This window comes from Pantherophis guttatus, chromosome 1 (assembly GCF_059756535.1).
Source record: "Pantherophis guttatus breed Tessera chromosome 1, ASM5975653v1, whole genome shotgun sequence".
Taxonomy (NCBI): Eukaryota; Metazoa; Chordata; class Lepidosauria; order Squamata; family Colubridae; genus Pantherophis; species Pantherophis guttatus.
Genome location: NC_142063.1, coordinates 171,192,376 through 171,208,790, shown reverse-complemented (window position 1 = coordinate 171,208,790; position 16,415 = coordinate 171,192,376). Strand labels below are relative to the sequence as shown.

The following is a 16,415-nucleotide window of genomic DNA, read 5'->3' as shown; positions in this document are numbered from 1 at the left end:
GGTTTTAAGGGCATGGCGGAAGGCACTAAGGTCTTGGATTCTCCTTATCTCTGGGGGCAACTGATTCCAGAGGGTAGGTGCCCCCACAGAGAAGGCCCTCCCCCTGGGAGTCACCAGCCTACATTGATTGGCTGATGGCACCCTGAGGAGGCCCTCTCTGTGGGAGCGCACGGGACGAAGGGAGGTCGTCAGTAGCAGCAGGCGGTCTTGAAGATAGCTAGGCCCGATGCCATGGAGCGTTTTAAAGGTGATAACCAACACCTTGAAGCGCACCCGGAAGACCACTGGGAGCCAGTGCAGCTCGCGCAGGAGCGGTGTTACCTGGGAGCGCCATGCTGCTCCCATCACTACCCGCGCTGCTGCATTCTGGACCAGTTGGAGCCTCCGGGTGCTCTTCAAGGGAAGCCCCATGTAGAGAGCGTTCCTCTGATTCTCTGTTAATAAGATTTCAAAGTAATTCCTGATGTTCTCCTTGAAAATGGTGGGTACTTATGCTCCAAGCATTATTGTAGAACATTTCTTTTTTCAATTTCAGTTTAATGTGCAATTTGGATATGTCCAATTTGTGATCTATTCCGCATTCAGTCCCTGGCTGTTATAACTGAAAATTTCTACTTCCTTCTACCAATAATGTGCTCTATTTGTTTTTTATACAGGTAATCCTCGATTTACAACCATTCGTTTAGCACCAAACTTATAACAGCAATGAAAAAAGTGACTTACAACTGGTCCTTGCATTGCAGCAACCCCACGGACACATGATCAAAATTTGGGTTTTGGCCAATCTGCATATATTTGTAATGATTACAGTATCCCGGAATTGCCATTTGTGACCTTCTCAGATGGCTTCCAACAAGCAAAGTCAATGGGGGAAGCCAGATTCTCTTAACATCTATATGAATCATTTAACAACATAGGTGATATGCTTAACCACCATGGCAAAACAGGTCATAAAATCAATAATGCCTCACCTAACAACCAGCTTGCTTTATAACAGAAATTCTGGTCCCCATTGTGGTCATAAGTCAAGGACTACCTGTATACAATTTTCTTGCACAATTGTCATTTTAGTTATTTGATGACTGTGTTATTAATTCAAAGTTAATGGAGTGACAGAAATTGTTAAATTATTTGCCTATTAATTATGAATCATGGTGGCACAGTGGTTAAAATGCAAAATTGCAGGCTAACTCAGCCCACAGCCAGGAGTTCAATTCTGACTGGACTCAAGGTTGACTTAGCCTTCCATCCTTCTGAAGTCAGTAAAATGAGGATCCAGATTGTTGGGGGCAATATGCAGACTCTGTAAGGTGCTCAGAGACTGCTATAAAGCAGTCTGGAGCAGTTTATAAGTCTAAATGCTATTGCTAGTGATTAATTTTAATTTCCTGAGCTAATATTAGGTTCCTCTTTGATATTTCCAACTTGGCATTCCAACTTTAACTGATATTAGTCAGTCATTGAGTGCATTATAGGCAAGTACTGTTCTTGCTATTACCTTCATAATTATGTCCTTTTTTAAACGTCCTGAGTAGTAAATACTGTTAATTTCTAAGATTAAGTATCCAATTCCAGTCTATCTCAGTTCACTGATGCCTAAGATGTAAATATGTAATAGCTTCATTTCACCTTTCATAGTGCTGAACATATTCACACTTCTTACATTCCATGTGTTCACTGCAATTCTGTCTTTGCAGCTTCACATCTTCTTTCTCTGCATGGCAACATCAGCAACTAGACATCTCAAAGACTTAAAATTAGCTATTTAATTAACATTATTAGTACCCTAAAAGACTCTCAGGTCTACCTAAGAAGCATATTGAGTGCAATCGGATCTGAGGAGCTCATTATCTGGCATTTTATTATCAATACAGTTGCAAGAAAAAGTATGTGAACCCCTTGGGATTACGTGGAGTTTTGCATAAAATGTGCTCTGAACTTCATCTAAGTCACAACAATAGAAAAACACAGTCTGCTTAAAATAATACTACACAAACATTAGATGTTGCCAGGGTTTAATTGAACATAACATGGAAACATTCACAGTGCAGGGAGGAAAAAGTATGTGAGCCCCTAGTCTAATGACTTCTCCAAGAGCTAATTGGAGCCAGGAGTGAGCCAACCTTGACTCCAATCAATGTGATGATATTGGATGTGTTGCTGACAGCTGTCCTTTAAAAACACACACTTGTTTTGGGTTTACTGGTTTCAAGAAGCATTGTCTGATGTGAACCATGCCTCGCAGAAGAGAGCTCTCAGAAGACCTATGATCAAGAATTGTTGACTTGCTTGAAGCTGGAAAGGGTTACAAACGTATCTCCAAAAGCCTTGATGTTCATGTGTCCACGGTAAGACAGACTGTCTACAAATGGAGAAAGTTTAGCACTGTTGCTACTCTCCCTAGGCGTGGTCGTCCTGTAAAAATGACTGTAAGAGCACAGTGCAGAATGCTTCGTGAGGTAAAGAAGAATCCTAGAGTGTCAGATAAAGACCTACAGAAATCTCTGGCACATGCTAACATTTTTGTTGACACATCTACAATAAGGAAAACATTAAACAAGAATGGAGTATATGAGAGGACACCACGGAGGAAGCCATTGCTGTCCAAAAAAAATATTGCAGCACGTTTGAAGTTTGCAAAAGAGCACCTGGATGTTTCACAGCACTACTGGCAAAATATACTGTGGACAGATGAAACCAAAATTGAGTTGTTTGGGAAGAACACACAACACTATGTGTGGAGAAAAAAAGGCACAGCACACCAACATCAAAACCTCATCCCCACTGTAAAACATGGCGGAGGGAGCTTCATGGTTTGGGGCTGATTTGCTGCCTCAGGGCCTGGACGGATTGTTGTCAGTGATGGGAAAATGAATTCCAGAGTTTATCAAGACTTTTTGCAGGAAAACGTATGACCATCTGTCCGCCAACTGAAGCTCCGCAGAGGATGGGTGATGCAACATGACAATGATCCAAAGCATACAAGTAATTCAACAAAAAAATGGCTTCAACAGCACAGAATACGCCTTCTGGAGTGGCCCAGTCAGAGTCCTGACCTCAACCCGATTGAAATGCTGTGGCATGACCTTAAGAGGGCGATTCACACCAGACATCCCAAAAATATTGCTACACTGAAACAGTTTTGTGAAGAGGAGTGGTCCAAAATTACTCCAGATCATTGTGCAGGTCTGATCTGCAACTACAGGAAACGTTTGGTTGAGGTTATTGCTGCCAAAGGAGGGTCAACCAGTTATTAAGTCCAAAGGTTCACATACTTTTTCCTCCCTGCACTGTGATTGTTTACATGTTGTGTTCAATTAAACCATGGCAACATCTAATGTTTGTGTAGTATTATTTTAAGCAGACTGTGTTTTTCTATTGTTGTGACTTAGATGAAGTTCAGAGCACATTTTATGACCAATTCATGCAAAACTCCACGTAATCCCAAGGGGTTCACATACTTTTTCTTGCAACTGTATTTCATATTTTCTATTAATATATTAATATATAATATAATTGCTTAACACATTGTAAGCCGCCCTGAGTCTCCGGAGAAGGGTGGCATATAAATCAATTTTTTTAAAAAAATGAGTTTTTGGGGTAGAGGAATAACATTCCCTTCTCCCACACAGTATGAAATTATGCCTTTGCTGTTGTCATTGAAGTGAGTTTGCTTTTTTTTTCTTGCTAAAAATAACAATGTATTTTAATAGTTAACCTTTCATCAACAATATACTGATCACTGACAACTTTTCCAACTTCTCTTTCCACTTATTGATATTACTGTATATCCTTGTATCAATAGGATATTTTTACTTGTCAGTTCTCTTTTTAAAAAAATTATTGTCAAGCATCATCCTAAATGCCTGCTGCCTAGTATCAATGCCTACTTGCTTTAACTGAGCAGCTAGGATGATCTTTGTGGCTTGGGTGACCTTGCTGGGCTTATATATTCTTGGCAAACATTCCAGCCATTCTTTGCCTATCCCTCCTAGCTCTCCCCCCCCCCCATAATGAGGAAGCAAGACTGTAGAGGTGGGGTAGTAATAGCGTTACTGAAACCAAAGTATGTGGATCTGGACCATTTCTGATGGTAGCCACTAACACAGTATATCCCTATTTTTACATTTCTTAAAGTATTAGGTTGATGAACAAATAAATAGCATCTTTCCCCTCTATTTTAAGATCTCTATTTATTCCTAATATCTATTTCTGCATGCTTAATCAATTACTAATTTGTAACATTTGTTTTTCTTATGAATCCTGGGTTTTTCCTATACATTGGCTGATTCTCACAACATGTTCTAAAACATTTAAAGACGCACAACAGCCATTTGTACATCTACTTTGGTACTTCTTCAGCAAATCTTTTGTTACATGTTTAATAATCCTACCTTTCAATAATGCTTTCCTCTAATTAATAGTTAGCTATCCTATAATTATATGGATCACTTCTAGATCTCTTTTTAAAAATCACTGTTCCAGTGGCTGCTTTCCAATCCCATTATAGAGGCTGATTTGAGAGATAATTTGCATATTGCTGTTATTTGCATATTAGCATATCAGCAATTTCACATTTGAGTTCTTTCCTTTTACTGTCAAGAGATTATCATATAAATCAGGTGATTAGTTAATTTGTAATTTGCCAATACATTCTAAAAGATCTTTTGTCACCTGTATGTCACCTAGCACTTGGGACACCTTATCTCTAAAAGCCATTTCAGGTATAAGGTATTATACTTCTTTTCACTGTGGAGAAAAATTTAAATAATTAATTCAGGTTTCCTGAGATCCGCCTCTTCTCCTTTAGCGTTTCTGTATCATCTGACAGTCAAATGCCTTTCTGGCACTGATTCACTTAAGAACTATGGTAATTCACTTAAAAATCATGGCAAAAATCTGGTCAACTCACTCAACAAACAACTTGATTGGCAACAGAAATTCTGGTCTCAATTCTGGTTGTAAATTGAGGACTACCAGTGATTACATCTAAAATAAATGTTGAAATAAAATTCAGTACAACTTGGTAGGTTAGAGGAAAGGGCTGAAGTAAGGGCTGAAACCTATTTAATAGACACAAATGGAAAGTTAGGAAACCTAAGTCGAATGCCCAAGTGTAGGTTGGCTATTCCTGCCTTGGCAATAATACCTATACAAAAGATTTTGTTGTACTACCAGACAACATTTCACATACTGTATGAGACAGCAATAAAATGTGACTGCCACAAAAGCAAATATAATTTTAAATTGCACCATCAGAAATAGAGTTCACAAATCACAGAAATCAAATGTTCTGCTTTACTCTGCTTTGAACATAATTTTATAACCTTTGAAGTATAAAATATCTGTTTCCGATCACTTCACATTGAAACAAGTTCAAAAAAGGGCAATGAGGTCATCTGGGGATTAGAAAATAACTCCAGCAAGGGGGGCTGAAGGACAAATGAGAAAACTGAGATGAGATGATACAAAGAGCAGTCTGGTTGGGCCCTTCTTGCCCTTGGCTGCCTTTTCCTCTGGACTTGGAGGCTGCTACATTAGGGCAACCATATTCACACTCCAGTTATCAAAGGAAAAGCCTTCAAGAATTGGACGTGGGTGTGTGGCAGGGAAGAAAGAGGAAAGCATAACATGTGGGAAAGAATCACAGGTGGTAGGTGAGGTAAACCAAAGATGTCAAGGACAAAACAGGTTTGGTTAATGTGCTGGGTTGGAGTCAGCATACACTAGGAGGGACAGAGGGGGAAGAATAGCAATAGCACTTAGACTCATATACCGCTTCACAGTGCTTTACAGCAGTCTATAAGCAGTTTACAAAAGTCAGCATATTGCCCCCAACAAGAAGAGTGAATTCAGAAGCATGACCAATGGACCTTTGCCAACTTCTCCAGCAACACAAACATTGGTAACATTTTTCCCCTTACCAACCAGATGTTGAAAGATACCAAAGCCCCTGAAGCAGCTGAAGCCAGATTTCTACCTGCCAGTGAGTCTAATACACCAATTGATATTTCCACTTCTTTCATCTATCTTGTGCTTTTTCCAACCAAATAAGGATTGTCAATCAGTAGTTGACACCTTTGCAAATTTATATTCCCACAACAAAATCACAAGAAGATGATTATATCCATGACAAGTAAAAAAAAAATTGGACATAAAATTTCAACACTAGTGACAAACAAAAAAGAAACAAGAGCTAATAAACGTAAGTTTATTTTGCAAGTTTACTTATGAGTTCATAATAACAAACTCATAGGATACTCATGGAAGATACAAAGAAAATAGCATTTAGAAAGAGATATAAAGATAGACATGGATTAGAAGATGAGTTTATTTCCCATTTTGTTTGAAAAGAAATTATTTTTGCATAACCTGCAACAAAGCAGAAAAGTAGACTGTCCTATTTCCCAGTGGATCCCACCATCATTAACTACAAATATGTGAAACGATGCCACAAAGAAAAAGATCAAGCCCTCTGCCTTCTTTCCTTTCTAGAAGTTTTTCTTCAAAATATAATATTAAAGAATAGCAAGAAATTATTTAATTAGAGCGAAATCCATCTAACTTAGAAACACTGATCTGGTTCTGCACCACATATGGACCACCAAGCAACCTTGTGTGGCCCACCAGCATTTGTTAAAAATCCACTCATGCCAGGATGGATCCATTGCTGCCATCACCATCCCTTCAGGCCTCACCATCAAAACCAGCTCAGAACTGCTGCTACTTTGCTAGCTGCCAAACAGCTGAAGGGTGTCCCAGTTATTCTTTTGCAGCCCATTATTATTTTTAATTCATTACTGTGGTTCCTTCCCTTCTATATGTTCTGCTAGCCTGATGTACTGTATACTGTACATCAGTAGTATCACTTGACTTTAGAATTTTTTTCCCATTTACACTCCTTTGAAAGTGTATAGCTTTTTTTTTTTTTTTTGCCTTAGATACACACTGAAATTTATTTTAAAAGAAAGTATGGCTTTGAAAAGGCTGACATAAAATATGTCATCAGTCTAAGAGGTACAGTTTCCTTTTTTGAAGCTTAACATTTATAAATTAATCCTTGTTTCCCACACACCATTTGAAGGCAAGTTCTATTCAGGTCTTTGAAACCTCGAAGTGTGGCAGGAAGACCAGGACAAATATAGGCTCTCCAATTCACTTAAAATCCTATCCTTGTCAACATGAGGAAGCTGTGATAGAAAGATGTGGGTATGATTTTCATATGTCTGAAATGGAGCTATAATATAAACAGAGTGGCAGGTAACAAATAAATATTGAGCCATAACTTAAACATAAAGAATCTAGCACACGAACATCAATATGGTTGAAGCAAACATTTTAAGAGAACTTTGTCATGATGCACATGCGTGGCAATTATTTTGAAGTTTACATTTTCTGCTTGCTTTCTGCCAACATGATTTTCAAAATATGGTTTTAGAACTTGTCTTCTCAACTTCTTTTTCCAGAAAGTCTCAAGAAGAATAAGTGCTAAACAACAGGTTAAAAAAAGAGGCAGAAAGTAATTATTTCTTATGTTTTTATATTTTTCAGGAAAGAAAGCTCTCTACACATCCACAATATAAAACAATAACTTGTTAGAGTATAGTAAAACATATACCGATTCAGAGGATTTTAAACATGAATATTCTGAAACCAGAAGTTTTACTCTTGGGACTGATGGATAAATAGTTGGAAAAAAGTCATGGAACTTAGTTTTTGCTGTTAATTAACTGCAGTGAGATCATTGTATGCGCAAAGATCGAAAGATTTGGCAATACCTACAACAGAAATGGTTGGTGAAGATGATGCAGTAGACCTTGCTGAAATGGTCAAGTTGATAATACCTATATTTTATCGCTGACTGGAAACTGCTTAAGAACTATTTGCATATAACAGGAAAAAAATGAACTAATGATCTATGGTTTTGACAATTAGATAGGGTAGTTTATAGAAAGAAGAGTCACAATGCAACTTTAGAGAAAGGGATATAGTAAATCTACAATTGTATTAATAACTGTTGTAAAGAAAATCAGAGTATTTTTTTTCTATTTTTTCTTTTTGCGCATCATGTTTCTCTTTTACTTCATCCTTTTTTTCCTTCTTAGTCTATTTTAGTTTGCATTAAAATTTAGTCTTATTTTTTAAACTTCCAATAAAATTATAATTTAAAAAAAATAGCAAAACATAAAAGAGTACCAAAAACCAAACTTATAATTTAAAAGCTTAACATGTTAAAGAACTATTACATCAAAATAAAAATATATGTTGCAGAGGAAAGATTTAAAAAATACACACAACTTTAAAAAGGGAAAGATTAAAAAGTATGGAAGAATTTAAAAGGAAGGCACCAGAAGATGATTTAAAAAAAAAAAATCAGTGAGTGGGATTTCTAAGGACAACAAACCTTTACTACTAGCACATCTCCACTGAATATTCCACTGATTAGTTAAATAAGAAGCTACTAAAATATAGATAATTGCAGCTGAAGACCTTGCTGATGAAAGGAGCAGTTAAGCAGCATTACAGATTGCTTGCATATAGCATGTTTTAAGGAAACACTCAATAATAACAAAACATGAAGAGAAAGAGCAAAGAAGGGCACACACTTTGAAGTGTAATTTTATGAGTATATTCTAACTTATGATTCTATATCAAATGACAATTCATGTTTAAACATCTTGAGTGTTCACTTTGATAATACTTCATTTCTACCTAAGAGCCATTTAAATTACTCTATAATTGATATCAAAAGCAGTTTGTTGAAATGCCTGCTAGTGTTCATTTTATGCTATTATTGCCAGAAGTATTTTATAGACTGGAAGATATCCTTGACTCACACCATTTGTGCTGACTTATACAAGCACAATAAAGTAAGTCAAGGGCAAAGGAAACAAACTGAAATAATGGGCAGTGATGAATGGTTTAAAAAATGATTATTCTTAACATTAGTCTTTGAAGCAACTAAAAAGAAATGATGGAATACATGCATTAAACAGTCTGAGATTTTAGACTTCTAATTTTGAAAATGCTACAGAATACTTCCTTCGTCTTCACAATGAATAATTAAACTTCATATAAAAACATGGAACAAATCCTAATCCCAAAGTTAAATTACTTAAATTGGGGGTTTTGTTTTTTATGGCCACTTTTTATCATTTATCAACTAATCAGTAAGCACTGCTGGATTGCACTGAGTCTGCCTCATGTTATTATGCAATGGGATGCTCCCAAATGAAAAGGGTGAACTGGGCCCTCCACAAAAGAGGCTCTAAATCCTCAAGCCATTTCTCAACATTCATGAGAAGAGCTAATTTGGTGATGATGGCATCAACCCTTTATCTCCAGAACAATCTTTCTTTGCCATGGTCTTCTTGTGTATAGGTCAAGGCAATCTTTCTTTCTTCTTTCCATAGTTGATCAGATGGGAAGCCATGTGCTCAATGGTCCCTTTCCCCAGAATGAAGGCCACTGTGATCTTAAGAATTTAAGACTTTATTTTGTATATCAAGATCAGAAAACAAGAAGGGAATCCAAAGGCACAATACCTGCTTCTGAAGAGCCTGATTAAGTGACTTGTTTCCTTAGCTCGGAATCTCTGAAAATGTCCAAAGGCTAAGAGATCACAGTCATAAAATAAAATAAAATCTATGCCATATCTACTGTAGCTTCACTGGTATCTAATTTGCTGATAATACCCTGATTTATAAGCCAGATTTCTGTGAGTTTGGATTTCTTTTCTTACTTAGTTTTCAACCAACTCTCAGAAGAGCAAAAGCAAATCCTTCTTTTTTTAAAAAAAAAAAAATCCCACCTGCAAATGGAAAAATCCTATTCCTGATTAACTTTTCAACATTTGCTTTCATTGGATTTTGGATGCCACTGCCCATGTCCCTGGTTGACAAGTCAGATTTCTTGGGTATCTGAATCTCTTAGAATACAATGCGTATTAGCTTCCAAATAAGAAAGATGTAAGAAAAATGCAATGTGAAGGGTTAAAAAAAAGCCACTATCTGCAACAAAACAATTCAGAGTTTGATATGTACCAGTTTTGTAAAAGATCATTTTCAACATTTTGTTTTACGTATTGTATTTATATTACAAGTTTGTATTACAAGTTGCTTGTGACTGGCTGTTGAAAACAAAGGCCCCCAAAGGTGACATATGCAACTTTCCCTTTGAAAAGCAAGGCAGTAAAATGTGACAAAAAAATAGACAAATTTAAAGTTTATAAAACATGTTTCAATGGCTGTTTATGTGCTACAAAGCTTCAATAACTTTTAATTAATTAAAAAATTAATATACTACTTTTTATCATTATTTTAGTTTTTTTAATAAACTGCTTTGATACCAAACAAAATAATAAATCTTTATAGATCCTGCCAATAAAAGTACAACTGGAAGTCAAAGATTTTAAATTATCTGGATTAAAAAATAGAAAGCTTAAACCCAGTATCTAAACTAAAAGAAACGCAGAGTTAGGAATAACTCCAGGACAATCACCAAATAAGTGCTCTTCCTTCAACAGAGTCACTGGGCAATGATATTGATGTGTGGCTACTGATTTTGCATACCTTTACCATACGGATGGGAGCATATTGAGAATATTTTATTAGTGCATATAAATCCTTGGGAAGACTCAAGAAAATTACAAGGGACATTCTTACCTTAACAATCCATTCTTAAAAATGTAAGTACCGGTACCTACCTAATTTCAGAGCAGAGGATGTCACTTCTATCTCTCCACCAATAGGTTGAAATGCCGCTAGCTGGGCAGCTACATCAGTCTCAAAAGCATCTGGGCTGTTGCCTTCTGTTAAACTACCATTGGTGTGATCAGATTTGGGGAATGCATCTTGTTCATCATACACGGCAATCAACTGTAAAATAAAACAACATTTTATAAAGCATTCATAGTGAGAATAGGATTCCTCCAAGGAAGCATACCGCCATATTACTATTTCATTTTAATCCACAGTGAGCTATAAATTCATTGGAGTTTTCTACCTTCCCCTCCTTTTCTGTTAATTGTCCCAAAAACTAAGGAGATAATCTTAAACAACATGTGTTTTTATGTTATTTTACAATCAAGCAACTAGCAAAATCATTTAATACCACTCCACAAAGGAAGGAAAGGATCCCCATCCATCAAGATAGGAGCAAAATCAGAGAAGAACAGACAAATAGGATAAAAGATAAACAGTTAACAAAACCAAACTGATCTGGTTTTTACATCAAACAATACACAATTCTCCCTGAAAAAGGAACTCCATAGGCATAGCATTACTACAGAGAAAACACTGCTCCCTAAAATCACTCATAGATGTCCATTGTTAGGGTCACAAGGTACAACAGTGGATGCTGTTAGGGGTCTCAAGACAAGCACCTTGCAATGTCTGAAACTAGGCAATCTGTGAAATTATGTCATAAGACATAGAGAAAGATATGTTAAGATAGAGTGCTAAAAGATGTACACATGCCCCAAACATGAAAAAGGCAGAGAGAGAGAGGGACAGAGACAGAGACAGACAGAGATAGAACACACTAGCATATATGAAACAGTATTAATTACAAAATCAAATATTGAAAAATGTTCTCACACAGTTCAAGTTACCACATTTATTAAGAGCAAACAATTATTTTTTGATCATATATAATGAGTGCATTAAAGGAAACAGAACTGATCCAAATAATATTTCATATTTTTTGCTACAAATCTAATTGAAACAATTGTTACAGGGAAGAATAACCAGTGACACAAACAATGCTAAAACACAACTCCTAACACTTCTTAAAACTGGATATGTTGCCTGGAATTTGTTGACTTCCGGTTGGTGAATCCCAGTGATATGGCGCTGTGACAGCGATCGCTGCTTGCAGCGCCACTTTTTTGTTGCGTTTTGGGGTCCCTTCGAGGTGTGGGAGCTCGGAGAGCTCCGCAGACGATAGCGGGGTGTCAGCAGGCAGAGCGGTGAGGAGCAAGCACTCTCTGCTGGACCGACTACCGCTGTCAAACTAACGCGGCACGTCTGCTTTAAATGGCAGACTTGAAGCTGTGATAGCCAACAAAAGACAGGAAGCAAGAAGATTTCGGTGAAGTTGGTGCCTATGATCATTCGTACTACTCTCCCTTGAACACGCTCAGAGTGAGTTCAATTGGATTGTGCTGGCTGCATCGGATAAGAAGGATCCTGGAAGGAATTGGCGGCGATTGTGAGGTTGGAGGAGATTGGTGGGAGACGAAATCGCAGATGTGCCGGTGAGATTGAGGACACTTTTAGAAAGGGAGACGGAGCCTTCAGTGGATTGGATTGATACTTTGTTTTGAGCAAACAAACTTCGAAAGTTAAGAGTGTGGAATAGACTAATTGAATAAAGGAACTGGATTTTGGAAGTGCGGTAGTTGTCAGGACTAATAATAAGACTGTCTTGAGCTGAGAGACTGAGAAGGAGCACTTGGGGAAGATAACATGGCTGATGAAATCTGAATGACAATGCAAATGGAGAGTGATTGAACTTAAGAGCAACGCGAAGCAGATCATACAGCAAAGCATGCCTGCTGCATCATTGTAAAAGAACTTTTTTATATTTTTGGTTGCTTTTCCCTTTTGCTCTTTTATGACTGAGAGAAGTTATTGAGCAATTAATCAATCAACGAGTTGGGCAAATAACAACAAAAAAAAACATTAGAAAATTTATATATCTACAAGTATATATCTATATTAATATTATATACATTACATATTCCATTTTAGATAATCTAAATTAATTGTGAACTTATTTAAAATTTATTAAGTACTTTTTAGTTTTTTTTTATTAAGGAATTTATATACGCTATAATCTTATATATTCTATAATTGGATTTTTCCTTTTCTTCTCCTCCTTTCTTCTTCTTTCAATTATTGATTCTTAATTTTGATTAGCTTTTTATAACTTAAAATATTGAATATTGAGATTGCATAATTAATTATCTATATGTTTACTTAGATTGCTCAAGATATATTAGAAAGTCATCAGTGCTTAAGTGTTAAATAAGGGTAGGTAAAGATAATTTGCTTAAGTAGTGGTAGCAGGTGAGAAGGTTACCTTAGTTCAAATTAGTTTAACTATTAATTGATTAATAAGTGACTTATTACAAGATAGATTTGTGCAACAGATAAAAATTTGAATTATTGAATTATTGTATTACTAAACAATATTGAATAGTGGAACGGAAGGGAACGATTTAATATAAATTCATTTGATAGAGGCAGTTAAATATTGGTGGATGACAATCTGGAAAAACATTGAAAATATAACAAGAAAACAGAAAAAGGTATTAAAAGAGATGATGAGCTTCTCATCCACGGTGACAAAAACAGGAAAGAAAACATCCTCAAATCCCACGATCACAACAACATCACCTGCTACACAGAAATTGACTGAAGGTTTCTCTAAAATGGAGAAATCAGGAATGCTACCCACAATGCAAGCAATGCAATCAACATTGACAGCAATACAGGACACGATGATTATGTTGCAAGAAAAAATGTCTAGTAACCATACTGAATTGAAGACAGATATTAGGGCATTAGATCAAAAAATGATTGGTATACAGGAATCGATACAAACTAATACACAGAAGATTAAAAAGATGGAAGTTAAAATGGAACAACAGGAAAAAAATTTAGATACGGTTGACCAAAAACTGATGGAACAGAACAGGGAATTGGCAGACTCAATTACCCAATTGGAAATGGATCGAGCCTCCTTCTATCTCCGTTTCCAAAACATTGCGGAAGATAAGGAAGAAGATATGTGCCAGGTGATGGCAGAATTAATTGCTGAGGTGTTGCAACAAGATAAATTGGATATTATAAAGGAAACTGACGAGGCGTATAGGGTCCAGACAAATTATGCACGAAGAAATAAATTGCCAAGGGAGGTGCATATAAGATTCGCAAGGAAGAAGGTAAAGGATATCCTCTATAGTATGGCAAGAGATGATCCAGTCATGTATAAGGGAAAGGAGGTGATCATATTGAAACAAATTCCAAGGAGGGTAAGGTAGATAAGGAGAGATTATAGGTTTTTGGCTACTCAATTAAACAAAAGGAATATTCTCTTCAGGTGGATCTTACCGGAAGGCATGTGGATCACGTGGCAAGGGAATAAAGTTAAGATAGATAGCTTAGTAGCAGCTCAAGAGTTCTTGGATCAATTACGAGCGTCTGAAAAGGATCAAAGCAGTAAAGAGGAGTTAGAGGCGGAAACATCGAAAGAAGAAGCAACCCAGCAGAAAAGAGAGAAAGAAGGGACATCGAAGGAAAAGGAGGAGGAAGATAAGGATAGTAAGGAGACAAAGAAAGACCAAAGTCCACAAAGAGTCACACGCGCCAAGAAGTATTAGGATAGTATACAAAAATTAAGAGATGGATGATTGGAAATTGATATCGGTTAACGTAAATGGCCTAAACGATAACAAAAAGAGGAAATTTTTTTTTACAAAATTAGCTAAAAAAAATATGGATATAGTGTGCCTTCAAGAGGTTCATATTAAAAATGAAAATCAAAAATATTTGGAATATAAGAAATTGGGGAATCTTTATGCATCCCTAGCTGATAAAAAGAAAAGGGGAGTAGCATTGTACATCAAGAAGGAAATAAAAGCCGAACTAAAATATGCAGACCCGAAGGGAAGGATATTAATGGTGGAAGTTAAAAGAGGCAACTATCCAATTTTATTAACAGCAATTTATGCCCCGAATGAAAACCTAGGAGACTTTTATAAAAAATTAGGAGAGAGATTAAGCATGATGGATAAGAGCAAGATTTGCATAATTGGCGATTTTAATGGGGTAATAGATTCGAATAGAGATTATAAGGGGACCAAAGGTAAAAAGAAAAAGAGGAAAAATTTACCAAAACCATTCTTTGATATGGTAGAAGAACTCAATCTAGTGGATATTTGGTGGGTTCTCACCCATATCAGAGGCAGTATACATATTATTCTAATCCTAAGAAATCTTGGTCTAGGATTGATATGATGTGGATAAGCAGAGATATAGGGTTAGATATTAAGTCAACAGAAATCATGCCCAACATTTGGGCAGACCATAATCCATTAGAGGTTAAATGGGATGTACGCACAAGAGAAGAAATACAAGATGAAGATTAAATAATCAATTTGTAAAGGACAAGCAAAATGTTGAGAAAGTAAAAAAAGAATTAAATCTATTTTTTGAAGTAAATGAAAAGGAAGTAACATCTCGAGGTATCATATGGGATACAATGAAAGCGTACATAAGAGGACTAGCAATATCGTATAGTGCACATAGGAATAAGGAAAGAAGAGAGAGGCAGAAGCCACTGATAGAAGAATTAGGGAAAGCTGAGAGGGAACTACAACATAAACCAGATAATAAGGTTATTAAAGAAAATTGGATGGTTATACGGCACAAATTAAACGTTATAGATCAAGAGGAATTGGCGTACAAAATGAAACGAACCAAACAATATTATTTTGAAAATGCAAACAAACCGGGCAGGTGGCTGTCCTATAGGTTAAAAAAAGAAAAAGAGAAAGGCATAATTCATCAATTGGAAGACCCGGAAGGCCACTTTAACAATAAACAGGAAGATAAATTGGAGATTGCCCGAGAGTATTATGCGGCTCTGTATGCGGAAGAACAAATTCCTAATGAAAAGGTGGTCCAATACTTGTCAAAAGAAAGTCTTCCAAAAATCGGGAAAGAGGATAAAGAAATACTTAATAAAGAAATAACGATAACAGAATTAAGGATGGTAATATCAAAACTTAAAAAGAACAAATCCCCAGGCCCAGATGGACTTCCAGGGGAATTTTACAAAAATTAGGATTTGGAGGAAATTTTGTTACCAAAGTTGTTAGAAATTTATAATGAGGCCCTAACAGAATCCAAAATTCCAGAATCATGGAGAGAGGCGTATATTACTCTCCTCCAAAAAGAAGGAGAAGACCCAAAATTAATTAAAAATTATAGACCGATCTCCCTCCTGAATACGGACTACAAAATCTATATGGGTATTTTAGCAGGAAGGCTAAAAATAATTTTGAATAAATTAATACACAGTGATCAAAATGGATTCCTCCCTGGGAGGCAAATCAGGAATAATACAAGGATGATAATAGACATATTGGAATACTATGAGGAACACCCGAACAAAGAAATGGCATTGGTCTTTGTCGACGCCCAAAAGGCATTCGACAATCTTAATTGGCAATTTATGAAACAACAAATTATCCAAATGGAATTCGGATCAAATTTTGTCAATACGATATCCACAATCTATCAAAAACAAAAGACTAACATATTACTGAATGGAGAATTAGCTAAGGCTTTTCAAATTAGAAAAGGGGTCCGACAAGGGTGCCCTCTATCCCCACTTCTATTTATTTT

The 16,415-nt window shown here is 36.3% G+C and overlaps 1 protein-coding gene across 3 annotated transcripts in view; it reads right to left on the bottom strand.

Annotated features, from left to right (window-relative positions):
* The window catches only part of PARD3B (par-3 family cell polarity regulator beta), a 568,533-nt gene that overhangs the window by 432,277 nt on the left and 119,841 nt on the right, over nucleotides 1-16,415 (bottom strand). For all 3 annotated transcript variants that reach the window (XM_060688120.2, XM_060688124.2, XM_034431407.3), the window contains exon 3: nucleotides 10,706-10,877. In XM_060688120.2, coding sequence (XP_060544103.2) covers nucleotides 10,706-10,877 — 172 coding nt within the window. The remainder of the gene's footprint in view (nucleotides 1-10,705; nucleotides 10,878-16,415) is intronic.